This window comes from Dendropsophus ebraccatus, chromosome 4 (genome assembly GCF_027789765.1).
Source record: "Dendropsophus ebraccatus isolate aDenEbr1 chromosome 4, aDenEbr1.pat, whole genome shotgun sequence".
NCBI lineage: Eukaryota > Metazoa > Chordata > Amphibia > Anura > Hylidae > Dendropsophus > Dendropsophus ebraccatus.
The window spans coordinates 106,632,710-106,660,571 of NC_091457.1; the positions used below are offsets into that span (position 1 = coordinate 106,632,710).

Below are 27,862 nucleotides of genomic sequence, written 5' to 3' on the forward strand. Positions count from 1 at the left end.
TGTTCCTGGTTCCTGCTCCCCTGTCACTTCATTGCTCCTGTGTTCAGCCTGTCACCTGCGGTTACTCCTACAGACCTCTGCCAGCACCATCTCCTGCCTACTGCTCCTGCCACGCCTCGCCTGCCGTCACTAGCAACCAAGCCAGGGGTAGCGACCTGGGGGTCGCCTGCCGCAGCAAGTCCATCCCGCCTTGCGGCGGGCTCTGGTGAAAACCAGCGGCCCCTTAGACTCCGCTCCCTGGTGAGGTCAGTGCCATCGCTGGTGACGGTCCAGTGGATCCACTACTCCAGGCGTTACACGCCCGCACATTTGGGCACCTTTCCGCCGGCCCCATAGACACCATTCTATGGGCCGGCGTATTCCGCTATACGCTGAAAGAAGTGTCATGTCACTTCTTTCAGCGGATCGCGGAATACGCCGGCCCATAGAATGGTGTCTATGGAGCCAGCGGAAAAGCGCGTGCCCGTGCGGGCGGACAGCTGACGGAATTCCGCGGACATTGTCCGCGAGAATTCCGTAGTGTGAACCCGCCCTAAGGGTGGGTTCAGACTGAGGAATTCTCGCGGAAAATGTCAGCGGAATCCCGTCAGCTGTCTGCCCGCACATCTGGGCGCCTTTCCGTTGGCTCCATAGACACCATTCTGTGGGCCAATTCATTCCGCTATACGCTGAAAGAAGTGACATGACACTTCTTTCAGCGGATCGCGGAATACGCCGGCCCATAGAATGGTGTCTATGGAGCCGACGGAAAAGCGCGTGCCCGTGCGGGCAGACAGCTGACGGGATTTCACGGACATTTTCCACAAGAATTCCTTAGTCTAAACCCACCCTTAGGGTGCATTTACACAGAGAGATTTATCTGACAGATTCATGAAGCCAAAGCCAGGAGTGGATTTGAAAAGAGGAGAAATCTCAGTCTTTCCTTTATGGCCTGCTCTCTGTTTATATTCTGTATCTGGCTTTGGCTTCAAGGATCTGTCAGATAAATCTCTCTGTGTAAATGCACCATTAGAGCACACAAGTAGAGATGAGAGAACCTCAAGCATGCTTGAGTCCATCTGAACCCGAACTTTCGGCATTTGATTAGCGGTGGCTGCTGAAGTTGGATAAAGCCCTAAGGCTATGTGGAAAACATGGATATAGTCATTGTCTGTATCCATGTTTTCCAGACAACCTTAGAGCTTTATCCAAGTTCAGCAGCCACCGCTAATCAAATGCCGAACGATCGGGTTCGGATCAACTCCAACCCGAACAGGTTCACTCATCTCTACACACAAGCTGTTGCTCTGTGGTAACCTTAAAACCCTGGATACAGTGAGATGACCTGTGTCATCCTGATTGTCAGGAGCCCTTGCTAGTCACTTATAGGTGAATCTTTTGACAGATTCCTTTAAGTTGGGAGGAGTTGCTTAAGTCACGTGACGATATCCCGGAAGTAACAGCTGGGCCAATCATGTGGCAGGCACAGATGTAAACAAGACTTTGGGGCGGGGACGCTTCTTCTCCCAGACGCGTCTCTATGGACACGTGACGCCGTTCAGTCCGTCCGTCTGACGTGCTGCTTCCTGATTGGTCACAGGAGCGGCCCTGAGAGCTGGTCTGCTCAATCAACTGCGAGTGCCGAGATGGGCGTGTCAGGAGTCGCAATGGGTCCTATCAGGCGGCGGGGCGTGTCCCGGAAGTGTCGGGACCGGGATGCGCTGGTGGTCGGTGCTGCTGGGGCTGCTCCTGCTCCGGCTCGGGCTCCATGCTTTGAGGGGCTTCATCTCTCCGGGGGTGGTGCGGGCAGCGAGGTCGGCCCGGGCGGCGGTGTGCCGCACCTCATATGGACGCTTCCACCTCGGGGATGAGTATGGGCGCATGTACAGCTCCTTCCCGACCGGACTGCGCCGGGAGATGCGGGAAATGGCCCGGGGCATGTTCTCCTTCGGCTACGACAACTACATGAGATACGCCTTCCCGGAGGACGAGCTCAACCCCATCCTGTGCCGGGGCCGAGGGCCAGACACCGGGAACCCGTAAGTCTCTCCACAGCGGACCGCTCCGGTGACAGCAGCGAGGACCCGGCTCCCCCTTATATACATGGTCCATATATGTCCCATATACTGTGCTTATATACATGGCATATATATATATATATATATATATATATATATATACACACACACCATATACTGTCCTTATATACATGGCCTATACAGTGGTACCTTGGTTTAAGAGAGTTTTGGTTTAAGAGCTCACAGTTTTTCAAAATTGTGACTTGGTTTAAGAGCTTTGCTTTGGTTTAAGAGCTCCCTGTACTGGGTGGGAGGGCGAGTGGAGGAGGGGTATGGTCTGCATAGCGGGGTCTACAGCACTGTACTCTGACCCAGGAAGTCTCCCTCACCTTCCAAATCATGACAGATCCACTTCAGGCTGGGGCTTACATCAGGGGACAGGACTGTGGAGGTAATCTCTTCATAGCTGTAACCCCTTTCTCCCCAGACATAGAGTGCTGCATGTATGTGCCCACATCTGTCCTGCTTATTTCTTCATACTCCCATACTTCATACTTTCCAATCCTCTCCATTCCTCCTATAATGTGCCTGCACTCACACTCAGCTATACACACTGCTGCTATACTGTGTCTGCACTCACACTCAGCCATTATGGGGATATTCAGCTCCATCCTGTACCTACACTGCTGCTGTGTTATCAGGGTTATGCCCTTACTATACATTATACTCCACATGCTGGTTGCTGTACTGTACAGTAACTTATAATATCACATATCCAGCGTTTTCTAAATCTTTGTTTCATTCGTGTTACATGTTATTCAGAATACAAAATCATTATTTTTGGGGCGAGGAACCAATGTTCTGCATATCAGTGATTTCTTATGGGAAGTTTTGCTTTGGTTTAAGAGCGGATTTGGATTACAGGCACCACTGTATATGTTACCTATACATCCCATATACTGTCCTTATATACATGACCCATACACTGGTGCCTTGGATTACGAGCAGAATTCGTTCCGGGACCGTGCTTGTAATCCAAATCCACTCTTAACCAAAGCAAATTTTCCATAAGAAATCACTGAAATGCAGACAGTTGGTTCCACACCCCAAAAATAATGATTTTTTTTTTTATTCTGAATAACATGTATAGCAGATGAAACAAACATTTATAAGCAGCTAAATTTGTGATATTATAAGTTACTGTACAGTATAGCAATCAGCATGTGGTATATAATGTAAAGTAAGTGCATAACCCTGAAAAAACAGCAGTAGTTTGTAGATACAGGATGGAGGTGCAGGTCCCCATAATGGCTGAGTGCAAGTGCAGGCACAGTATAGCAGCAGTGTGAATGGCTGAGTGTGAGTGCAGGCACAGTATAGCAGCAGTGTGAATGGCTGAGTGTGAGTGCAGGCACAGTATAGCAGCAGTGTGAATGGCTGAGTGTGAGTGCAGGCACAGTATAGCAGCAGTGTGAATGGCTGAGTGTGAGTGCAGGCACAGTATAGCAGCAGTGTGAATGGCTGAGTGTGAGTGCAGGCACAGTATAGCAGCAGTGTGAATGGCTGAGTGTGAGTGCAGGCACAGTATAGCAGCAGTGTGAATGGCTGAGTGTGAGTGCAGGCACAGTATAGCAGCAGTGTGAATGGCTGAGTGTGAGTGCAGGCACAGTATAGCAGCAGTGTATATGGCTGAGTGTGAGTGCAGGCACAGTATAGCAGCAGTGTATATGGCTGAGTGTGAGTGCAGGCACAGTATAGCAGCAGTGTATATGGCTGAGTGTGAGTGCAGGCACAGTATAGCAGCAGTGTATATGGCTGAGTGTGAGTGCAGGCACAGTATAGCAGCAGTGTGTAAAGCCAGGCACAGTATAGCAGGAATGGAGAGGATGGGGAACACAAGGTCTGACAGAGGCTGCAGGGAGCATGAAGGAATGAGCAGGACAGATGTGGGTATAGCAGCACTCTCTGTCCGGGGAGAGAGGGGTTACAGCTATGAAGAGATTACCCCCACAGTCCTGTCCCCTGATGTAAGCCCCAGCCTGAAGTGGATCTGCTATGATTTGGAAGGTGAGGGAGATTTTCTGGGTCATAGTACAGTGCTGAAGACCACCCTGTTCAAGCAATGCCCCTCCCCCGCTCCGCCTCTCACCCAGTACAGGGAGCTTTTAAACCAAAGCAATGAGCTTTGATAAGCAAATCTACAGTACAAACAAAGCAAATAGCTTTGTTAGCTCGGCAATCTGCTTATCAGCCAGCTGCCCTTGAAGTCCGTGCTGCTCCTTCCTAGATGCCTGGAAAAGTGGGATCCAATCCTGGGAGAAGCTTCCTAGGACTGGATCCAGTTTTCCAGGCACCTGGGGTGGAGCAGCAGGGAGCGACATAAACATCACATATACACTCGTGTTAGGATGTTAAGTAGTAGTCAGTACGCAGCTGCCATAATTTAAAGGGAAACTAACAGATGTATGTACCTGGAGGTGTTCTGATTACATACATATCTGTCTTTTTCTAGTCAGTCATGCCCTTTACCATATCCAATTCCATACATGTAAATTAAGTCTTTTGGCACGCTGGGGGCAGTCCCTGATACCAAAATGGAATATATTGATTAACAGTCCTGTCATCTACACAGTCCCACCTTGTCTTGGCCACACACTTATAGACATATGCTGTGCTGTTCTTGCATATAGATTACTTACATCCATTCCTCTGAATAGAATTGTCTCCTATGTCCACCCTGTATAGTTGAGAAGGAGCCATAGACTACGGTTTACCACCTCACCCCTAGTACAGAGAAAAAGGGAGATCTGTAATGCTAGAGATGAGAGAACCGGGTTCGGGTTCGAGTCGATCCGAACCCGAACGTTCGGCATTTGATTAGCGGTGGCTGCTGAACTTGGATAAAGCTCTAAGGTTGTCTGGAAAACATGGATTCAGCCAATGACTATATCCATGTTTTCTACATAGCCTTAGGGCTTTATCCAACTTCAGCAGCCACCGCTAATCAAATGCCGAAAGTTCGGGTTCAGATGGACTCGAGCATGCTCGAGGTTCGCTCATCTCTAGTAATGACGTTCCCTGCTCTGCAGCCTTACTAAAGGGGTTGTCCAGGGTTAAAGGGATTTTCCCTGCACATAGAATACCTTGTTGACTGCCTTCTCCTGCATTTAACTATAAAAAAGCTCCTATCCACCTCCCTCACTGCTTCTGCTCTGTCTCTTCCATTCCCGGCATTGCTCCTGTTCTGTCAGTTCCATGATTGTCTGAGCGCGCCCAGACATCATCAGAAGAATTTAAGTGTAGTCGGGACCGAAAAATCTGACCGCTGAAGCAGTGAGGGAGGTAAGTATGTGCTCACTTATTGTTTTAATGCAGGGGAGGTAGTTAGCAAAGTTTTCTGTTTGCAAGGAAACACTGCTTTCTTCCAGATAGAGCACCACTCTGCTAACATATTGAGGCTATGTTCACACATTGTATGAGACCGGCCGGGTCACAGAACGGCCGGTCTCAGAAGAGATCATCCCGGCTGGATGATCTTTAGCGCCGCTGAGTTCTGATGCGGGCGCATCCGTGCACACCCGCATCAGAACTCCCCACAGCACACAATGGAGCGTCCGGCTGGAGCCGCTTGCTCCACTGTGTGTACTGTCCGTTTCTCGTAGCGCTGCTAGGGATCCCGGGCGGAGTGTATACTATGTGTATACACTCCGTCCGGGATTCCATAGACAGCAGCGTAACATATATTTTCGTATTACTCACGGCCGTTGTTGCAATCGGCAACAACGGCCATAGTTTTACAAAAAATATATATACATTGTGTGAGCATAGCCTGAGGGTCATTGTAGGTCAGTTCACCTGAAGTGAATGAGGCTGACCTGCTGACAGCCTTATAGAGAGGTCGGGAAGGGGGTGCAATGATCCCTGACTTTTCATTTGTGTGACTTTGAGGAAACTGTTTAACCTTCCACCCGCTGCCATAGTATGTGCCCAGGAGGCGGGCTCTTCTTGTTAGGTGCCCTGATCTCTGCGCTATAGGCTTCCTGACCTCTTTTCTCAGCTCTGATTTCTAGCTCTAGCGGTCTCATGTCTGCATGTCAGAGCTTCATAATTGAGAGGCAAGGCCAGGGGAGACTCAATACAGGCAATCCCATGCACTGAGCCCGCTACCTGTAATGAGTAAGGGGCTGTCCAGGCAAAATACTTCTCAGAGAATTTCTGAGTGTCTATAGCCAGAAGAAGTATAAAGTTTACAGTAATGCAAATAAACAATACCTGGGCATATATAAAGTGTTAAGTGCCCCCCTTAGCCTGGGCGGAGTGGTGTGAGCCCTTTCAATTAAGTAGGTTGTTCTAGTAGATAGACAGGTGCACCCAGGAGGTCATTTCCCCCATTAGGTAGGCGTCCCCAGGTAGTATCGCCACATACATAGTTTACAAGGAGAGGAGTTTATAACTTGTTTGTTATGTTTATACCGTCCCTTGCTGTCCTTCAGTTTTTTATTTTGCCTGGACAACCCCTTTAAACAGACCTCCATGTATTTTTGTCATCATTTTAAAGATTCTCTTTAAGTGTATTAGAAAACCACTACAAGTCATATATGTTACTGGTAGGTTAACTTTATAATGGTTGTAAAATCCTTAAAGTGACAGAGTGGTTATTACTTGCTGTGTGCCCATGAAGGGTTGTGTCCCCGTCCTTGGTGTGGGGGTCTCTCTGCCTCCAGGTACTAGTAATTCCTTTGACTATGTTGTTTCAGTTCAAATCTTAACATCAATGATGTCCTTGGAAACTATTCTCTTACCCTGATTGATGCCCTGGACACCCTGGCGGTGAGTGACTGACCGATCTGTCTTCCTTCCCGTAATCCCAGGTCTCTACAGTGTCTGGTTACAAGCTACTAATATCCCAAAGTATAAGCGCTCTGCTAAACTTCACGTCACATCTTCTACCCCAGTCACATTCACAGTTCTTAATAACTGGCTACATATAGGAAGTAACTTGGTAATTCAGTGGCTTTATGTATCCAAAGCTACTGCTAGTAGTCGCCTTCCTCTGGGCTATAGACTAGAATGGACTGTAATAAAAATATGGAAAGACTACATCTCCTAGAGTACACCCCAGCACCTGGCCACCCCCATTGATCAGCTGCTCAGCACAACCATGGCGCTCACACTACACAGTGGATGGGGCTGGAAGCAGTTGGCTCCATTAACTGTGTAGTGGCCGTGCCTGGTTACTGCAGCTCAGCTCTTCACTTAAATCATGTTTGCTCAGAAAACCCTTTTAGTTCACACGTAACAGAGTCACAGTAGATTTGATTGCGCAGATTTGATGCTGTACGTGTGAACACACCCTTAATGGGAAACACAGTTGAAGACACACAATGTATTAGGAAGGTCAGACCCTTTAACATTTTTCACATTTTTGTTGTGAAAAAGTGTTCCTCCATTAATTTGCAGTCAGTGAAAACATAATTTTAGAAATTTTTACAAATTTATTGAAATGGAAAAACTAAAATTCTGCACGGCTATAAGTAGACCCTTTGCTATGACACATTGAGCTTTTTAGCTCTGGGGCCTTCCTGATTCTCTTGAACATGTCTGAGATGTTTGTACACCTTGAATGGAGTCATTAGTGGTAAATTCAGTTGACTGGATATGATCTGGATGGACATATCCCTGTGTTTATAAGGTCTCACAATTGACAGTGTACATCAGAGCAAACACTAAGCAGGAGGAGGGAAGAGCGGCCTGTAGAGCTTAGAGATAGGATTGTGTGCAGAAACAAAGGTTGGAACAGCCAGGACTACCCTAGCAAACTAAATAATTGGGGGAGAAAGCCTTGTAAGACAGGTGACCAAGAACCCAGTGGTCAGTCTGGTTAAACTCCAACAATCCTGTGCGCAGATGGGAGAAACGTCTAGGAGGTCAACACTGCAGCACTCCAGTCTGGGCCTTAGGGCAAAGTGGCCAGAAACCAGTCTTTCCACAGTATAAAGCCAGGTTCACACATTCTGTAGATCCGGTCAGTCCACAAAGAAGGGGGGATTGCTGTGACGGTAGCCAAAGAGGAGCTTTTAAGTGACAGATTTTCATTTAGGGAGGGGTAACCATGTGATTCCTTTACATTTTTAAACTGAATAGGAGTTGAGCGGCTATATAGATCTCATGTACGTGACTGTAGCAGGATGAAGGGGGACGTGGGAGAGGTCGGGGGATATTGCTGCAGGTGGCTGAGGTCTGGGGTGGGGGGGCACTGCTGCGGGCGGCCAATGGCTGAGGTCGGAGCTGGGGGGAGGTCGGGCTAGGGATTGCTGCAGGAGGCCAGTGGCCAAGGGTGGGGGGAATGCGAGCTACAAGACTGTGAATTCACAGTCATGGTGTTTCTCAGTCTCTGCAGTAGGCTGTGTTACAGAACAGTGAGCAGCACACAATGACTGGGACATAAGAAAGGGGTCCTGCTCCTGTGTGTGTGCAGGCAGAGGACACACACTGTTACTGGAGGCACGGCCCACTGAAGCTGTTGTCAGTGGATAACATGCCCTCTCTCTCTTCACTGGGCAGGGTTATAATCACTCCATCCTAAAAATATGTCGACCTATGGGTGGGTTATTTACAAATAGGAAAAATATGGGTGGAATACCCCTTTAAATGTCCACACTGCTGTACTGACACAACCGTATCTATGGAGCTTGTGAATCTGTGAAAGACATGAAAGCACACTTGAAGTGTGCGAAAATAAAAGAAAACACCTAAGGACACTCAGACTGAGAAACAAGATTTTCTGGTCTGATGAGACTGAGATTAAACCTAAATTAAATTAAATTAAACCTTTTCACCTCAGTTCTAAGCATCATGTCTAGAATGGAAACCAGGCACTGCTTGTCTCCTGCCCAGTGCCATTCATACAGTGAAGCATGGTGGTGGCACATCATGCTGTGGGGGTGTTTCACGCTGACTGGGACAGGGAAGACTGGTCAGGGTTGGAGGGGAAGGTGAATGGAATAAAATATAGAGAGATTCCTAATGAAAACCTGATCCAGTCCTGATGTCAGTGCAATATTTTAGTTTTTCTTTTACAGTAAAGATTGATTAGGGGAAAATGTGATTTTGTATTTTTCTTTTCAACAAAATGTGAAAATTTGAAAGGGTTCAGAATGCAATGTAAAGCAAAAGTGCAGAGTTCTCAAAACGTGGTTGTGTGTGGATGAGCACAGAGCCTGCACGGTTGTGTGTGATGATGGAGCCGCAATGAGCACAGAACCTGCACGCTTGTGTCTGATGATGGAGCCACACTATGAGCACAGAGCCTGCACGGTTGTGTGTGATGATGGAGCCGCAATGAGCACAGAACCTGCACGCTTGTGTCTGATGATGGAGCCACACTATGAGCACAGAGCCTGCAGGGCTGTGTCTGATGATGGAGCCACACTATGAGCACAGAGCCTGCATGGTTGTGTCTGATGATGGAGCCGCACTATGAGCACAGAGCCTGCAGCGCTGTGTCTGATGATGGAGCCGCACTATGAGCACAGAGCCTGCATGGTTGTGTCTGATGATGGAGCCGCACTATGAGCACAGAGCCTGCATGGTTGTGTCTGATGATGGAGCCGCACTATGAGCACAGAGCCTGCATGGTTGTGTCTGATGATGGCGCTGCACTATGAGCACAGAGCCTGCAATGCTGTGTCTGATGATGGAGCCGCACTATGAGCACAGAGCCTGCAATGCTGTGTCTGATGATGGAGCTGCACTATGAGCACAGAGCCTGCATGGTTGTGTCTGATGATGGAGCCGCACTATGAGCACAGAGCCTGCAGGGCTGTGTCTGATGATGGCGCTGCACTATGAGCACAGAGCCTGCAATGCTGTGTCTGATGATGGAGCCGCACTATGAGCACAGAGCCTGCAATGCTGTGTCTGATGATGGAGCTGCACTATGAGCACAGAGCCTGCATGGTTGTGTCTGATGATGGAGCCGCACTATGAGCACAGAGCCTGCAGGGCTGTGTCTGATGATGGAGCTGCACTATGAGCACAGAGCCTGCAATGCTGTGTCTGATGATGGAGCTGCACTATGAGCACAGAGCCTGCAGGGCTGTGTCTGATGATGGAGCCGCACTATGAGCACAGAGCCTGCAGCGCTGTGTCTGATGATGGAGCCGCACTATGAGCACAGAGCCTGCAATGCTGTGTCTGATGATGGAGCCGCACTATGAGCACAGAGCCTGCAGGGCTGTGTCTGATGATGGAGCCGCACTATGAGCACAGAGCCTGCAGGGCTGTGTCTGATGATGGAGCCGCACTATGAGCACAGAGCCTGCAGGGTTGTCTGATGATGGAGCTGCACTATGAGCACAGAGCCTGCAGGGCTGTGTCTGATGATGGAGCTGCACTATGAGCACAGAGCCTGCAGCACTGTGTCTGATGATGGAGCCGCACTATGAGCACAGAGCCTGCATGGTTGTGTCTGATGATGGAGCCGCACTATGAGCACAGAGCCTGCATGGTTGTGTCTGATGATGGAGCCGCACTATGAGCACAGAGCCTGCATGGTTGTGTCTGATGATGGAGCCGCACTGAGCACAGAGCCTGCAGCGCTGTGTCTGATGATGGAGCTGCACTATGAGCACAGAGCCTGCAGGGCTGTGTCTGATGATGGAGCCGCACTATGAGCACAGAGCCTGCAATGCTGTGTCTGATGATGGAGCTGCACTATGAGCACAGAGCCTGCAATGCTGTGTCTGATGATGGAGCTGCACTATTGATGATGGAGCTGCACTATGAGCACAGAGCCTGCAGGGCTGTGTCTGATGATGGAGCCGCACTATGAGCACAGAGCCTGCAGGGCTGTGTCTGATGATGGAGCTGCAGGTAACATCCAGTCAGGGACCCATAACATAAACACTGATTAATGTCAGTAAATACTGATGTCTTCCTGAAGCCTCCTTATCAGTAAACCTTCCTGACAGTAAAAACTGACACAAGCCTAAAATGTTGACAAGTCGTCAGTGTGGTGTCGGGCATCGCCCAGCTCTGCAGATGGTGGGTTCTCTTAAGGCTGCGTTCACACTACGTATATTTCAGTCAGTATATGTATATTTCAGTCAGTATTGCAACCAAAACCAGGAGTGGATTAAAAACACAGAGGATCTGTTCACACAATGTTGAAGTTGAGTGGATGGCCGCCATATAATGGCAAATATTTGCTGTTATTTTAGAACACGGCCGTTATATTGAAATAATGGCAGTTATTTACTGTTATATGGCGGCCATACACTCAATTTCAACATTGTGTGAACAGAGCCTTTCTGTGTTTTTAATCCACTCCTGGTTTTGGTTGCAATACTGACTGAAATATACTGACTGAAATATACTTAGTGTGAACGCAGCCTAAATGTGTCTTTCACATACAGTGGACCTGGTGTCAGAGTGGCCAAATCAGTTGTTATTGCTGCTTCTCTCACCACTACAGAAATCACTCCTCTTCCTCTGCTGGCAGTGAGCACTGAAGCTTTATCAGCTTTAGACGGCACAGTAGCTAGCGGTCAGGACATTGTAACCAGAGCGAACCATCATAAGTCCACTATACATTAAGTGTTGTATCTTTTTAGGTCATGGGCAATGTCACCGAGTTTCAGAGAGCCGTGCGCCTGGTGATTGACACTGTGACTTTTGATAAGGATTCCACTGTGCAGGTGTTTGAGGCAAATATAAGGTAAGTGGATGCCTAGACCGGGGTGCGATCTTGTTATAGGTGACGGCATCTGTCTTGTATTGCTCTTGAGTTACATCTTGTCTCCTCTAGACCAGTGATCTTCAACCAGTGTGCCGTGGCACACTAGTGTGCCGCGACACATGGTCGGGTGTGCCGCGGGGAAAGTTCCCCAAACTATGGTGCTCCTGTGATACAGGAGAAAACAATGGGGGAGAGAAACCTGGGGATGGGGGAGAAACAGGGGAGAGAAGCAGGGGGGAGAGAAGCACAGGAGAGAAGCAGGGGGGAGAAGTATGGTGGAGAGAAGCACAGGAGAGAAGCAGGGGGGAGAGAAGCACAGGAGAGAAGCAGGGGGGAGAAGTATGGTGGAGAGAAGCACTGGAGAGAAGCAGGGGGGAGAAGTATGGTGGAGAGAAGCACAGGAGAGAAGCAAGGGGGAGAAGTATGATGGAGAGAAGCACAGGAGAGAAGCAGGGGGGAGAAGTATGGTGGAGAGAAGCAGGGGGGAGAAGTATGGTGGAGAGAAGCAGGGGGGAGAAGTATGGTGGAGAGAAGCAGGGGGGAGAAGTATGGTGGAGAGAAGCACAGGAGAGAAGCAGGGGGGAGAAGTATGGTGGAGAGAAGCACAGGAGAGAAGCAGGGGGGAGAAGTATGGTGGAGAGAAGCACAGGAGAGAAGCAGGGGGGAGAAGTATGGTGGAGAGAAGCACAGGAGAGAAGCAGGGGGGAGAAGTATGGTGGAGAGAAGCACAGGAGAGAAGCAGGGGGGAGAAGTATGGTGGAGAGAAGCACAGGAGAGAAGCAGGGGGGAGAAGTATGGTGGAGAGAAGTATGGTGGAGAGAAGCACAGGAGAGAAGTAGGGGGGAGAAGTATGGTGGAGAGAAGCACAGGAGAGAAGCAGGGGGGAGAAGTATGGTGGAGAGAAGCACAGGAGAGAAGCAGGGGGGAGAAGTATGGTGGAGAGAAGCACAGGAGAGAAGCAGGGGGGAGAAGTATGGTGGAGAGAAGCACAGGAGAAAAGCAGGGGGGATAAGTATGGTGGAGAGAAGCACAGGAGAGAAGTATGGCGGAGAGAAGCACAGGAGAGAAGTAGGGGGGAGAAGTATGGTGGAGAGAAGCACAGGGGGGAGAAGAAAACAGGCCCAGATTTCACACTGAGTGAGTATAAATACATTTAGAATCTATATTATTATATATTATATAATATATATATATATATATATATATATATATATATATATATATATATATATATATATATATATATATGTATAATATGTACTGTTTTAGTGTCATTTTGTGGCATTTTGGTTGGTGGTGTGCCCCGGGATTTTTTAAGTATAAAAAGTGTGCCACGGCTCAAAAAAGGTTGAAAATCACTGCTCTAGACAGTGACAGAGCTGCAGTCAGAACTGTTAGCAGTTTTTAGGTCATTTTTGTTAAATTGTAATGGCCTTCAGTTGGAACAGCTTAAGGCCAGGTTCAGACTATGTAACTGTGCGGCTGTATTTGCGGCTGTAATTGTGCGGCGGTATTTTTGTTGGTTCATGCGTACGCTGGAAAGTATAGGATATACGGCTGCACAGTGCACACTATGTATGAATCTACGGCCCGATCGTAAACGGACCCGTAAAAAATGAACAAGACCATTGTTTGCGGCTGGACATGCGGCCGAGGATTGACAGGCGGTCCGTAAGGAGTACTTCAAAAATAGCCGGCAATGATGCCGAATGCCGATGCCTCTAATAGTTAATATATTAAATTAATAAAACACATTTTCTTTGTAATAAAGTCCCTTTCGTTGGTCAATAATTTAATTCTAACGAATCCATCATTTTGCAATTAAATATACTGTTAAAATAAATAGATATATAAATAAATGTATATTTATATATATATTTATTTTTTGACAGTATATTTAATTGCACAATGATGGATTCGTTAAAATCAGTTTCGTTGTTCAATAATTTAATTCTAACGAATCCATCATTGTGCAATTAAATATACTGTCAAAAAATAAATAGATATATAAATATACATTTATTTATATATCTATTTATTTTAACAGTATATTTAATTGCAAAATGATGGATTCGTTAGAATTAAATTATTGAACAACGAAACTGATTTTATTTCAACGAAAATGTGTTTTATTAATTAAATATTAATTGGTACAGGAAGCTCCATAAGCCGTTAATTCATATGCCGGCAATAGAGCATTCTGTACTAATCATCACTTTACTTTAATGAAAACATCAAATGTTTCTTCTAATTATGTTATGACAATAGCATTATTAGAAGAAACATTTAGAATTATATGTGTGCTCAGCTGATTGGCTGATTGGCTCAGCGCACATATAATGAGCCGGTCCGCAGCACAGTGACTTCATTGTGCTGCGGACCAGCGAAGAGGACACATCGGGTGAGTATAGAGCTCTCCTCACCCCCTCCCCAGCACTGCACCCCTCCCAGCAAGGAAGGGGGGTCACTTAACCCCTTCCTTGCTGGGATGGGTGCAGTCTCACATCAGTCTGGCCCCCAAGGGGTTAAGGGGGATGCAATACATCCTCCCTTAACCCCTTGGGGGCCAGACTGTAAGCAGCGATCTGTAAAGATGCTGCATACTGTAAGGAGCACAACACCGCTCACAATGATGGGTGTTGTGCTCCTGTTTGTGTGTTTTTTGTGTGTTTCTCCCTTTTTGTTTTTCAGATATCGGTATCCTGTGGATTACGTCGGATTCCGTGGACTACGTCGATGACCAGCGTTTTTTTAATGTTTTTTTTTTTAATAAAATGTTCAATGAGGGGTGTGGGGGTGTTTTTATTTGAATAAAAATTTTTTTTAACTTGTGTCTTGTCTTTATTTCTTTACTTTATAGACTTAGTAGTGGAAGCCGTCTAATAGACGGAATCCATTACTAAGTTTGGGCCTAGTGTTAGCCGGTATAAAATGGCTAACACTAACCCACTATTATTACCCCAGTACCCAATGCCACCAGGGGTACTGGGAAGAGCCGGGTGCCAGTGGTCCCGGAGCGTCAAAATTGGCGCTCCCGGACCGGGTGGCAGCAGGCTGGTAAGATTTAGGCTGGGGAGGGCCTAAACCAATGGCTCTTCCCACCCTGGTGTTACCAGGCTGCTGTCGTTTGGTTTTTAACCCGGCTGGTTATAAAAATAGGGGGGGACCCTATGCGGGTTTTTTTTTTTTAAATAAATAAATAATTAATTTAAAAAAAACGCATAGGGTCCCCCCCCCCTATTTTTATAACCAGCCGGGTTAAAAACCAAACGACAGCAGCCTGGTAACACCAGGGTGGGAAGAGCCATTGGTTTAGGCCCTCCCCAGCCTAAATCTTACCAGCCTGCTGCCGCCCGGTCCAGGAGCGCCAATTTTGACGCTCCGGGACCACTGGCACCCGGCTCTTCCCAGTACCCCTGGTGGCATTGGGTACTGGGGTAATAATAGGGGGTTAGTGTTAGCCATTTTATACCGGCTAACACTAGGCCCCAACTTAGTAATGGATTCCGTCTATTAGACGGCTTCCACTACTAAATCTATAAAGTAAAGAAATAAAGACAAGACACAAGTTAAATTTTTTTTTTATTCAAATAAAAACACCCCCACACCCCTCATTGACCATTTTATAAAAAAAAAACATTAAAAAAACGCTGGTCATCGACGTAGTCCACGTAATCCGACGTAATCCACAGGATACCGATATCTGAAAAACAAAAAGGGAGAAACACACAAGCAGGAGCACAACACCCATCATTGTGAGCGGTGTTGTGCTCCTTACAGTATGCAGCATCTTTACAGATCGCTGCTTACAGTCTGGCCCCCAAGGGGTTAAGGGAGGATGTATTGCATCCCCCTTAACCCCTTGGGGGCCAGACTGATGTCAGACTGCACCCATCCCAGCAAGGAAGGGGTTAACTGACCCCCCCCTTCCTTGCTGGGAGGGGTGCAGTGCTGGGGAGGGGGTGGGGAGAGCTCTATACTCACCCCGATGTGTCCTCTTCGCTGGTCCGCAGCACAATGAAGTCACTGTACTGCGGACCGGCTCATTATATGTGCGCTGAGCCGATCAGCCAATCAGCTGAGCGCACATATAATTCTAAATGTTTCTTCTAATAATGCTATTGTGATAACATAATTAGAAGAAATATTTGATGTTTTCATTAAAGTAAAGTGATGATTAGTACAGAAAGCTCTATTGCCGGCAATATGAATTAACGGCTTATGGAGCTTCCTGTACCAATTAATATTTAATTAATAAAACACAATTTCGTTGAAATAAATTCAGTTTCGTTGGTCAATAATTTAATTCTAACGAATCCATCATTGTGCAATTAAATATACTGTCAAAAAATAAATATATATATAAATATACATTTATTTATATATCTATTTATTTTAACAGTATATTTAATTGCAAAATGATGGATTAGTTTAAATTTAATTATTGAACAACGAAAGGGACTTTATTACAACGAAAATGTGTTTTATTATTTTAATAGATTAACCATGAGAGACATCGGCATTAGTGCAGAGGATCGCAAACCCCGGTAATAGCAATTCATGTAAACTGTGTTCCCTGCTTTCCCAGATGCATCCAAAGGTGTTTGCATCACTTTCTTAAGATTTTATTTGTTATTTTTAGTTGAACCAGATTTCAAAGTAAATGACCGTATGTTTTGAGCCGCTTGTCTATTTTTTCCCACGGCCGGAGTTTCATCCGCACATTTACAGCCGCATAAAAAATACAGCCGCACAGTTACATAGTGTGAACCTAGCCTATAGGGGTATTCCGGGGAAAATGAACTTTCCCCTATCCACAGGATAGGGGGAAAGTAGGGGATCACGGTGGTGGTGGTGGTGGTGGGGGGGGGGGTGTTTGTGTGTGACCCCCTGAAAGCCCCCAGCGATCTCTGGATCAGACCCTAGCCGACTCTGTTAGGAATAGAATTTTATCAGCACCGACTCCTGCTCCTTCATAAATGGCCAGTCATATACCAGGGGAGTTATTTATCACACTGGCTCAACGGCTCCTCCCTAGTGTCCTACATGATCCTGGGGCGACTTCTGAAATATATAAACCAGCTTCTCCTGTGTGTGCAGTGGATGCAGCCAGACTCCAGCCTCCATGTCCTGAAAAACTCAGAACTAGACTAGATGGAGCAGGTGGTCTTTTCCTGCTGACATTCTTCTATGTTTCTAACTAAATATTCACCATACTTAAAGAAACTCTGCCAACAATGCCAGATCCCTGTGATATAGAGGTCAGCCATAGTGATATACAGGGGGTCACACACACTGATATAGAAGGTCACTGTGGGGGCACGCAATAACACACACACACACACACACACACACACACACACACACACACACACACACACACACACACACACACCCTGCTGCAGCCATAGCATACACCCACCCACACAGCCTGCTGCAGCTATAGCGCGCGCGCACACACACACACACACACACACACACACACACACACACACACAGCTTGCTGCAGCCATAGCGCACACACACAACCTGCTGCAGCTATAGCGCACACACACACAGCTTGCTGCAGCCATAGCGCACACCACACACACACACACACACAGCCTGCTGCAGCTATAGCACACGCGCACACACACACAGCTTGCTGCAGCTATAGCACACGCGCACGCACACACACACAGCTTGCTGCAGCCATAGCGCACACCACACACACACACCCTGCTGCAGCCATAGCACACATACACACAGCCTGCTGCAGCCATAGTGTGCACGCACACACACACAGCCTGCTGCAGCCATAGCACACACACACAGCCTGCTGCAGCCATAGCATACACACACAGCCTGCTGTAGTCATAGCACACACACAGCCTACTGCAGCCATAGCACGCACGCACACACACACACACACACACACACACACACACAGCTGCAGCCATGGAACACTGAAGAAAAAACACACAATCTTCTCCCAGAGAGAGAACACCACACTGAGGACAGAGGTTACAGCTGCACTACTTATGTCTTCTCCTCCTCCTCTATATTACACAGGATATCTTCATATTACACTGCTGCTCATATACAGTCATCCAGCATCTAGGAAGAGAACAGCACAGATCTCCCCCCACACAATGGACTCTTGCAGCTCAGAAACAAACTGCCAAATAGTGACCGACAACTTTTCCATGACCCCCCTTATGTAATAGGGCCAGTTTCCTATTAGAATGTTGCTCATAATATATATTCATGAGCAAAACTTGTAAAATTCATATCAAAATTTAATTCTACATTTACATTTCTACAAGAGTCGGAGTCGGTACATTTTTTTCTGACTCCAACTCCGACTCCAGTCAAAACTAACTCCAACTCCGACTCCACAGCCCTCTTGGGTTGGCACGTGACCCGCGGCTCTATTCATTTTTTTATATGGAGTGTCGGAAAGAGCCGATTACGCCGGAAGAGCACTGTGCTCGGCTCTTTCCGTCGCTCCATAGGAATAAAAAAAGAGCCGCAGGTCACGTGCTGACCCAGGGCTCTATTCGTAACAGAGTTGGCCAGGGTCCGATACAGAGATGGCCGGGGGGTTCAGGGGTCAGACCCCCCGTGATCTCCCCTGTGGATATCGGAAAAGTTCATTTTCCCCAGAATACCCCTTTAATCTTCAGCCACACTATAGCTACGTTTACCACTTTGCTGTGTTGTATTTTTTGTGTACTTTGTCTCCCTAATTTATACTAACTTGCACAAACTAGCAATAGTCAAAATGTGACTGGGGATATGTTTGAGGTTTAGGTATGCGTAACTTTCAAGTAAGCTATAAGGGCCCTACTACAAGGAAAGATTATCATGTGAAAAATCATTAAATCGTTTGAATTTAGGCAATAATCTTTTTGTGTGTATACAGGCAATGATCAAACAACTACCGAAAATTTGTTCATATGTCAATGATACCATCTTTTGAGGCGACCATAAAATCATTGTTAATCGATTGCAAATCTTTCAGTGTATGTTCTCATCGTTCACTTGTCAGGATCCTTTGTATACTACAGTGTACAAACGATCGTTCCCTGTATTCTGAAAAATGATTTCAGGTAATTTTCAAAAGTGCTTGTTTGCAATCGTTTATCGTTAATCGGGGAAAAGGAAAAATTACTTTGTCTGTTAGAACCCTAAGACTGTGTTTGACAGATTTGTGCTGACTTTTTTTTTTTTTTTTTTTTTTGTATCTTTATTTTCACCTAAGCTGTCTCACTTCATCTCTACAGGATCTTGGGGAGCCTCCTGTCCGCACATATCATCCTGACTGACAATAAACAGCCCTTCGGCAATATGACAATAATTGGCTATGACAATGAACTTTTGCACATGGCACATGACCTCGCCGTCCGACTCCTTCCAGCCTTTGAAAACACCAGGACGGGAATGCCTTTTCCAAGAGTATGTGGAAGGAGCTGAAACATGACTGGCACTAATGGGGGGGAGAGAGAAGAGTACTTTAGGTTAAACTTATTGAACAACTAATGATTCTATAAAATAGTCACTCCCATCATCCTTGTTTCCAGCAAAGATCACCATCTCATTGTCTTCAATGGTGCACCACAGCTGCCCCATGCAGATACTAACTCAGCCACAAAAGTGTGATGTTATAATTGGACATTTTTGGGGAGATTTATCAAATTGGTGTAAAGTAGAAATGGCTCAGTTGCCCCTAGCAACCAATCATATTCCACATTTGGAATGAAAAGTGGGATCTGATTGATTGCTAGGGGCAACTGAGCTAGTTTTACTTTACACTATGTTTGATAAATCTCCCCCTTAGTTTCCAGATATATATTGTAAAATACTGCTGTTAGCTGGCACCAGTTGTTTATTTAGCATATTATTCATTTTCATAAGCTCTATCTCTCATCCGTGGAGCTCACGTCTGTCTTCCTTTCTTTTGTGTCCAGGTCAACCTGCAGAAGGGGGTCCCTCCTGGCAGCCTGAATGAGACCTGTACTGCAGGGGCTGGGTCTCTTCTAGTGGAGTTTGGAATCCTTAGTCGCCTTCTTGGGGATTCCACATTCGAGTGGGTGGCCCGTCGTGCTGTACAAGCTCTGTGGAGCCTCCGGAACAATAACACAGGACTTCTGGGTAAAGTAGATTCTTGGGGTGGCTACCTCTGGTCTTATTTGTCACCATTTTTCTTCTCTTATTTTTCACCATGTGCTCACCTTGTTGTTTGCTTGCAGGCAATGTGGTTGATATACAGACTGGTCAGTGGGTTGGGAAGCAGAGCGGCCTGGGTGCTGGCCTGGACTCTTTCTTTGAGTATCTGCTGAAGTCATACATCCTGTTTGGGGAAGATGAAGATTTACACATGTTTAATGAGGCTTATAGAAGCATCCAGAACCATCTACGGAGAGGGTATGTATAGAGGGTGAAAAGAGTAACTGTGGGAATTGATAATCCATTGTTTACCGTGATGCCATGCATTGGCAGAGAAGTAGTGTTTTATTTGTCGGGTTATTCTATTTTGTGAAATGCTCGCACATCTCCCTTAATCTCCCAATTTCCATATACAATACACTTAAATGGAACCAATCAGCACGATTATGCTGATATGGTTCCTCGCTGCACAGTATAGCTCTAGCTTTACATGGGGGGAAAAAGAAGTTTTATTCTGGTGCGTGAGGCAGAGAAAGGGGTGGCAACTAGTCATCTGGGCGGGGAGCTGTCCGTAGGTAGTCTCAGCCTATTAGCGCAGTGTTGGGATGATTGACAGGCAGAGACCCGTTAGTGGCCTCTCTGCCTGTCAATCATCCCCTCAGAGCATGCTGACAGAGAGCCATAACTAGTCACGGGCCGCTCCCTGCCCATATGACTATTTGCAACCCCTATCTCCTGCAGCTTAGCTGAGCACTTTTCCTAACGCAGTCAGTGGTGGGGAAAACCAGACCCTGACCGAGCAAAACTTTTGATATGTCTTCTGAGATGTCAAAAGTTCTTTTCAAGTTACAATGGCCATTTAATTTAGTAGGAGAAGCAGAGAACTGTGAGGTGTGGCCTGAAGTTAACCAGGGAATTGGTATGATTCTCAGTGCAGCTCTGGATAGGAATAGAGGATAATAGAGGATAAGATTTAATCCGTACAATTAATGGTGCGTTCACACCTACAGGATCTGCAGCAGATTTTCTGCAGCAGATTTCATTTACACAGCAAAATCTGCTGCAGATGCTGTAGGTGTGAACGCACCCTTACAGTATGTTTAGGTGCCACTGCAGTTTGTTTGGCTTATGGCATAATTTCTGTCTGTTCTCCTCAGGAGGGAATCGTGCAATGAAGGTGAGGGGGACCCTCCTCTATATGTCAATGTGAACATGTTTAATGGGCAGATAATGAACACGTGGATAGACTCTCTCCAGGCTTTCTTCCCAGGCCTGCAGGTAGCACTGCTCCTTATGTTTTAGTGTGCAAACTCCTCAGAACAGTTGTTCACTCTGGCTCTGTTTTATTCTCATGCAGGTCCTGAAAGGGGACATAGAGGATGCTATTTGCCTTCACGCCTTTTACTATGCAATCTGGAAGCGCTATGGAGCTCTACCCGAGAGGTATAACTGGCAGCTACAGGCACCTGATGTTTCCTTCTACCCGCTCAGACCAGAACTGGTGGAGTCTACCTACCTTTTGTACCAGGTGAGGCTTCATGTACAGTTCATCCAAGCTTTTTACTAGTGGCAATACAATCCAAAACAAACAGCCAGTTCAGCTCTCCGCCTCAACATCTCTTCTGTGGTGCACAGAAAGCCCAGATTGAAGCTTAAACAATGTTCAAATAGAAATACTCCAGCACCTCCAGTAGGATAAAATGTTATTTTTTATTTACGTCTGAGAATATACAGAGCTAAAATAAGCACATGGGTTTACACGTTTCGGCTATCCGCCTTGTTCACAATCACTGTGTTTTGAACAAGGCTGAGAGCCGAAACGCGTAAACCCATGTGTTTATTTTAGCTCTGTAAATTCTCGGACAAAAATCAAAAATAACTCTTTATCCTACTGGAGGTGCTGGAGTGTTTGAACAGTGGTGATACAATTTTATATGCAACACCTTCTCTTGCCATACTAATTTGGCCCTTTCTTTTTTTTCGTTCCGTTGTAAAATCCAGTCTCATTCTGCCGTATCCTGCTGGAAATTATGTAGTCTTTCCCCAAAGTTAGGAGGCCCTACCATTCAGATCTAAGAATGGGCCTAGAGATCCTATTTCTGCTTTCCCTTCTTACATATATAGTTTAAGAGGTTATCCTTATCACTAGCATAGGTGATAAGTATTTGATCGATGGGCAGCCGACCACTGGGACCTCAACAGAATTCCGGAACAGTGTCCTCGTCTATTTCTGTTTGTTCCATAGAGAGGAACTAGAGCAGGAGCTTGAATATTTAACCTCTACTCCATTCACATGGAGAACACAGCCCCCCTGTTCTCATGTTTTGTGGGAGTCCCAGTAGTGAGCCACCTTCTGATCACATACTTATCGGCTATCAGATGTGGATAGGTGGTGAGTTTTAATCTTTGTAAATTTGTAAATTATTAATTTGTGGTTGTTTGCAAGTCACAGATCCCGTTAAACTCCATAATAAGGGGGCATTCATACAATCTCCACTATCTGTCCGTAGCACGGACTGTGTCCTGTGGAGTGCACCTCGGAGTTTCCTGCATCAAGATTAATTATGATGTCTGGAGCTCCAATATCATTTGAAAGTTCACACTAGTGTACTGACACAGCCGCGCTACGGACGGATTGTGGAGATTGTGTGAATAACCTCTTAGTCTGAAAGTGGTACACTTTTTCTAGTGGCAGCTGGCCATAGGCATAAAATGGCTGTCAGCGGAACTGACTCGTGTCTTATTTGACTTAATTCTGTGTTGGGGGACCATAAACATGTACCTATATTCTGGCTTTCCACAAGATATTGGCTCTTACCTCTAATAACCTACTGTTTCCATAGGCCACCAAGAATCCTTTTTATCTGCATGTAGGAATGGATATACTGCTGAGTCTCGAGAAGCATGCCAAGGCTGAGTAAGTGTATGGAAGATAACCCCACACTTTTCTTAAAGGGGTTTTAAATAAATTGTTACCTACATTTTTTTCTGACATTTTTTTTTATTTATTTTTTTAAATCAGTTTCCATTTTCTAATTTCATCTTTTGTACATTATTTTGAGGGCAGCATATTGTCTGAGCTTTTCCTGTTTAACAGCATTTAGATATGTTTTACAGCAGTGTTTTTTTCAACGTCAGTCCTCAAGTTCCCCCAGCAGCACATTCAAGAACATCCTATACAAAGAACACCTGTGGTGACACCTGAAATGTTTTCTGTACAGAAAGCTTGTCAGCTTATTACTAGTCTCATTGGCCAGACTGATTATTTTAAAATGTAAATCAAATAAAATCTAAAAAAATCTTAAATATGTTTAACATTGTTCTAAACAATAGGCCATTTTCTGATGACACATTACCTATAAAGCAGGGTCCCACCCCCCATTTTGTGTTTGTAATTCAACATGAACTTTTTGCAGGTGCGGTTATGCAACGCTGCATCATGTGGTGGACAAGTCTCAGGAGGATCGCATGGAAAGTTTCTTCTTAAGTGAAACATGCAAATATTTATTCTTGGTAAGAGCAGACCCTGTTTAACCAGGTTGCATTTGAATGTAGCCCTTTTGCAGTAGGGCAGAGCTGGTGACCACAGTGAGACATTTAACCCCTTAATGACTGATGAAGGATGTATCCGTCATAGTGTTGTAAAAGGGGTATAGGGAGGACTTGCGCTGCAGAATCTCTCTATACCCAGCAGCTCCTGTCCTCTATTAACAGCCGAGGGTCATGGGCCTCTGCTAGGCCTTGAGTATTGCAGACTGCCTTCAGCTGAAAAACTAAGCATTAAATTAGCAAGTACAATTGGGGGGGGGGGGGACTCATATGGATCTATAGATGAAAAAAATGAAAGCAGTATGGCCTTTTTAACACAAGGAGGAAAAAAACAAAAGTGCAGAAATGAAAATTGTCCTGGTCACTAGGGGGTTAAGGCTAATCCCTTAGCTGCCTAGTATCTTGTCTGTTTAGTGCCACAAGTGACTTAACTCTATCTTGTATTTACTGTGTTGTCAGCTATTTGATGAAGAAAACCCAGTGCACACAACGGGCAACAAATATATCTTTACAACAGAGGGTCATTTGATTCCACTTGACCCTCGTTTTAGGAACAAAGCTTGGAAAGATATCTTTCACCCTGAACAAAAAGCACAAGCCAACCCTGAGAAGCTGTCCCAAACAAAGCTGCGAGCTGCCAATTCAAGCACCAATGTAAGTGCCAGACTGCAGGCTTAGAGGTGGAGAAGCATAGCTATCCTTCTACCCTTACCCAACCTTTCATCAACACAAGATGTAAGATTCTAACAGTGTTGGCATGCTAATATTTACAGAGCATAGATTTATTTCATATGAATCTATGCTCTGTCTCTGATCTCTTCCTTTAATCTATACACTGAAGTTCCCTCAAAAAATCTTTTCTTAGGCTAAGGTTACACTGCATTTTTAAATCTGTTTCACTGTATCTTTTTTCATTTGTTTAATTTTAACCTACAGAAAAACGTGGTCAACTACGTCTTTGTGTATGTTATTTATTTTAACTGATCTGGTTTCCATCAGTCTGGTACATCCTTGGGAGCATTTCCAAATTTTCACCTTCATTTGATCAAAAGCATTAGTAAGCCAGGTTACAGACCTTTATATGGAGATGAATGTAGATGGCATTATGAGGAGGGAACATTAGCCAATAAGTTAAAACTTTGACACAAAAGGGAATTCCAATGGACAAGAACTTCAAGCATACTTGCAAAAGGACAACAAAGAGGACACAAAGGCCTGACCTCAGTCCCATGTAGAATGTATTGGCGAGCAGAAAAAGGAGGCCTACAAGTCTTAGAGGCCTATTCCACGGGAGCGATGATCGGCCGAATCTGCCCCATTCGGCCGATTATCGCTCGGTGGAATAGAGAGAACGATCAGCCGATGATCGTGTCATCGGCTGATCGTTCATTTAGGTTCAAACCTAAAACCATCGTTCGCCACCCGCTCATCTCTACGGTGGAATAACGGTGCGCGGGGGCGACCGACGATTCAAGCAGAGCAGCATACATTACCTGCAGGGCTTCTCCTCCGCTCAGTCTTCCTTCCTGGGTCCCGCGTGCAGCATCAGCTCCGGAGCGGCCTAACTGAACTGTCAGACCGCTCAGCCAATCACAGGCCAGGACCGCCGCTGATGCTGCGAGCGGGACCTGGGGAGAAAGACTGAGCGGAGGAGAAGCCCGGACAGGTAATGTATTGCTGCAAGGACATAGGTAATGATGTCCCTGCAGCCCTCGCTTAACAATCATCAGGGCTGTGGAAATAGGCCCAGTAAACGAGCGCCGATCTAACAGATCAGCGCTCATTTACATCGTTGCTTGGCCCGTGGAATAGGGCCCTTAGTTTCCGCAGCTCTCTGAGGAGGAGTGGGCCAGCAATTCCAGCAACTTATTGTGGGAAGCCTATATAAGGTTGCAAATTGTGTGGCCCCAGTTTGATAATCTATTTACAGTACAAATAGACTGGAGAAGATGTGTCCTAATGTAGTGAGGGACACTGTTGCAGCCTGAGTCTAACAATAGGTAGATTTTGGGTAAGCTAAGACTTCAATAAACAGTACAACTAGGCTACAACATCACATATGGCAGCATGACTTACATATTTTCTTGGGCTATAATTGTAATCCTACTATAAAGTTTTGGCACTAACAGCATTGTCTTTTGTGCTCATGTTTTTTTCTGCTATCCAGTGTTACAGAGTTCCTGAAGAGCGGAGATACTCCTTGCCACTGAAGAGCGTCTACATGCGTCAGATAGATCAGATGGTTGGGCTTCTTTAGTGTTCACTCATCCACCTGAGAGTCCTCTTACTTGGGATGCATCTAGGGCTTCCAACAGTTGTAGGGGGAAACCATTGACAGATACTGGGCATGCAACAAACCACATCAGTTGGAGAGCTCATCTGTGCCAGAGCTCCAACCTGTTTGGGACTATGTAAACCTCAGGGATTGTGAGAACTTAACATTTTGTCTTCCAAAGCTGCTGAAATCTCTGGAACTTTCCATTTTTGTTTGCATTTTCTTGTATTGATGCTGTTTCAAAGGCAGTCTATACCCATGTGTCTTAGGCAGGGTCTAGCTAACATTGTTGTCTAAGAACCCTATTACACGGAGCGATAATAGGCCGATTATCGTTTCATTGGCTGATCGTTGTGTCTATTACATGGAGTGATAATCGGCCTGATTTGGCCGATTATCACTCCGTGTAATAAAAACAACGATCAGCTGATGAAATGATTGTCGGCTGATCATTTCTTTATGCTGCATGTAATAGCGATGCGCGGCTGCTGATTCAACAGACAGTTTTTACGTTACCTATTCATGTTCCTGGTTTCCTCCGGCACTCTGCGTCCTCCCTGGTCCAGCATGCTGCAGCTTCAGAGTGGTCTGTCTCAACTGACAGGCCGCTCAGCCAATCACTGGCCGCGGTGGTCCTGGCCAGTGATTGGCTGAGTGCTCTATCAACTCTGACTGGCCTCTCTGAAGCTGCAGCACGTGGGACCAGGGAGGAAGCAGAGCGCAGGAGGAGACCGGAAATGTAAAAACTGTTTAGGCAAAGGCTGCACGGACATAGCTAACAGTGTCCGTGCAACCCTTGCCAAACGATTATTGGGCCATGTAATAGGCACTCTAGCAGATCGGCACTCTTTTACAGTATTGATTGTGCCGTCATTGGTCCGTGTAATAGCACCCTAACAGTTTGTCAAACCTCTGTGCAGCACCAAAGGGGTTTAGGCTCTTTACAAAGCATGTTGTGAATCGGAGGAAGATCCAAATCTGTTAGGCTGCATTCCCACGTTCCGTGATCCTGACGGATCACGGACGTGGAATGCATGTACTGGACTCTCCCCGCGCCCGGACAGCATCTGTAATTAGATGCTGGAAGCGGGGGAGACTGTATTCATAAGCGCCGCGCTGTAATGAATCAGCCGCGCGGCACCTATAAATACAGTTTCCCCCGCTCCCAGCATCTAATTACAGATGCTGTCCGGGCGCGGGGGGGCTCCGGTACATGCATTCCACGTCCGTGATCCGTCAGGATAACGGAACGTGGGAATGCAGCCTAAAATTGCAAGATGCCTTTTAGATGGAATTCCCTGTTATGTGTAGCAACATTCACAAACTCTGGTTTCATGTCATTGAAGCTTAATCAGTGTATAAGCAGCTCTGCAAACTTCTGATATACTTTGTGTGAATTGTTTGTCATTTACAAGATCTTTGCTGGCTGTCAAGAATAGGGGGAATCATTCATTACAGCTGAGGTTTTCAGTCTAAACATTCCTCGGGACAGAGTGTATATCACATAGTTTGCTACAGTGTGTCAGCGTAGGTAAAATGTTATCAGTCTGGAGTCCAGGCTGTGAAGGTCACAAAGGATTGCCTAGACTGGATAGAGCTGTAACAAGTAGTCATCAGAGAGAAGAATTAGGTCAAACTATACACAAGAATTTTCCTATCTTCTGACAGCAAGTACAAGAAACTGATTAGAAAGTTGTAGAACTTTATTATACACTGCTCATGCTTTCTTTACAGAAGACTAGACTTGGGCTTTGTCCTGTCGCTGACATTTCTCTAGAAATTGTTATTGTTTACTTTCAAACAAGTTGCCAAAGTGACTCTCTGTAGTCGATCTGTGTATTATGTGATGTGGCAGCGTCCGCCTCCTTCCGCCATTAGAGATCTTCCCATAACTTGGCCTTTGGTGGACTCTTTAGCTGTTTTGGCAAAACACACAAGGATTTCCAGTTTGTGCCTCCTATTTTTTTATATTTATTTATGTAAAAATTACAAATCCTGGCAAATTTTATCATTAAGAAAATATGAACGATTTTTCAATAGGAACCTTGAATGTGAAGTCATCTGCTGGTCGGAGACCCTAGGCATCGGTTTAGATGAATGTATGTGGTCGCTTGAGTGCCTGAGCAGTGTCCTTAGCTCAATGCTGTCAGTCCT

General features: G+C 45.9%; 1 protein-coding gene and 1 long non-coding RNA gene across 3 annotated transcripts in view; one reads left to right on the forward strand and one right to left on the reverse strand.

Annotated features, from left to right (window-relative positions):
• Positions 1 to 1,657: 1,657 nt before the first annotated feature.
• On the forward strand, positions 1,658 to 26,764 carry EDEM1 (ER degradation enhancing alpha-mannosidase like protein 1). The gene is made up of 12 exons (XM_069966642.1): positions 1,658 to 2,018; positions 6,755 to 6,827; positions 11,612 to 11,715; positions 19,002 to 19,173; positions 19,686 to 19,869; positions 19,968 to 20,142; positions 21,042 to 21,162; positions 21,242 to 21,412; positions 22,728 to 22,801; positions 23,301 to 23,397; positions 23,893 to 24,087; positions 25,601 to 26,764. The coding sequence occupies exons 1-12, from the start codon at positions 1,696 to 1,698 to the stop codon at positions 25,688 to 25,690; spliced, it is 1,779 nt and encodes a 592-aa protein (XP_069822743.1). The 5' UTR covers positions 1,658 to 1,695; the 3' UTR covers positions 25,691 to 26,764.
• LOC138788603 (uncharacterized) overlaps positions 19,597 to 27,862 on the reverse strand; it is an 80,288-nt gene continuing 72,022 nt past the window's right edge. For both annotated transcript variants that reach the window (XR_011362621.1, XR_011362620.1), the window contains one exon: positions 19,597 to 20,068. This is a non-coding gene — a long non-coding RNA (uncharacterized lncRNA). The remainder of the gene's footprint in view (positions 20,069 to 27,862) is intronic.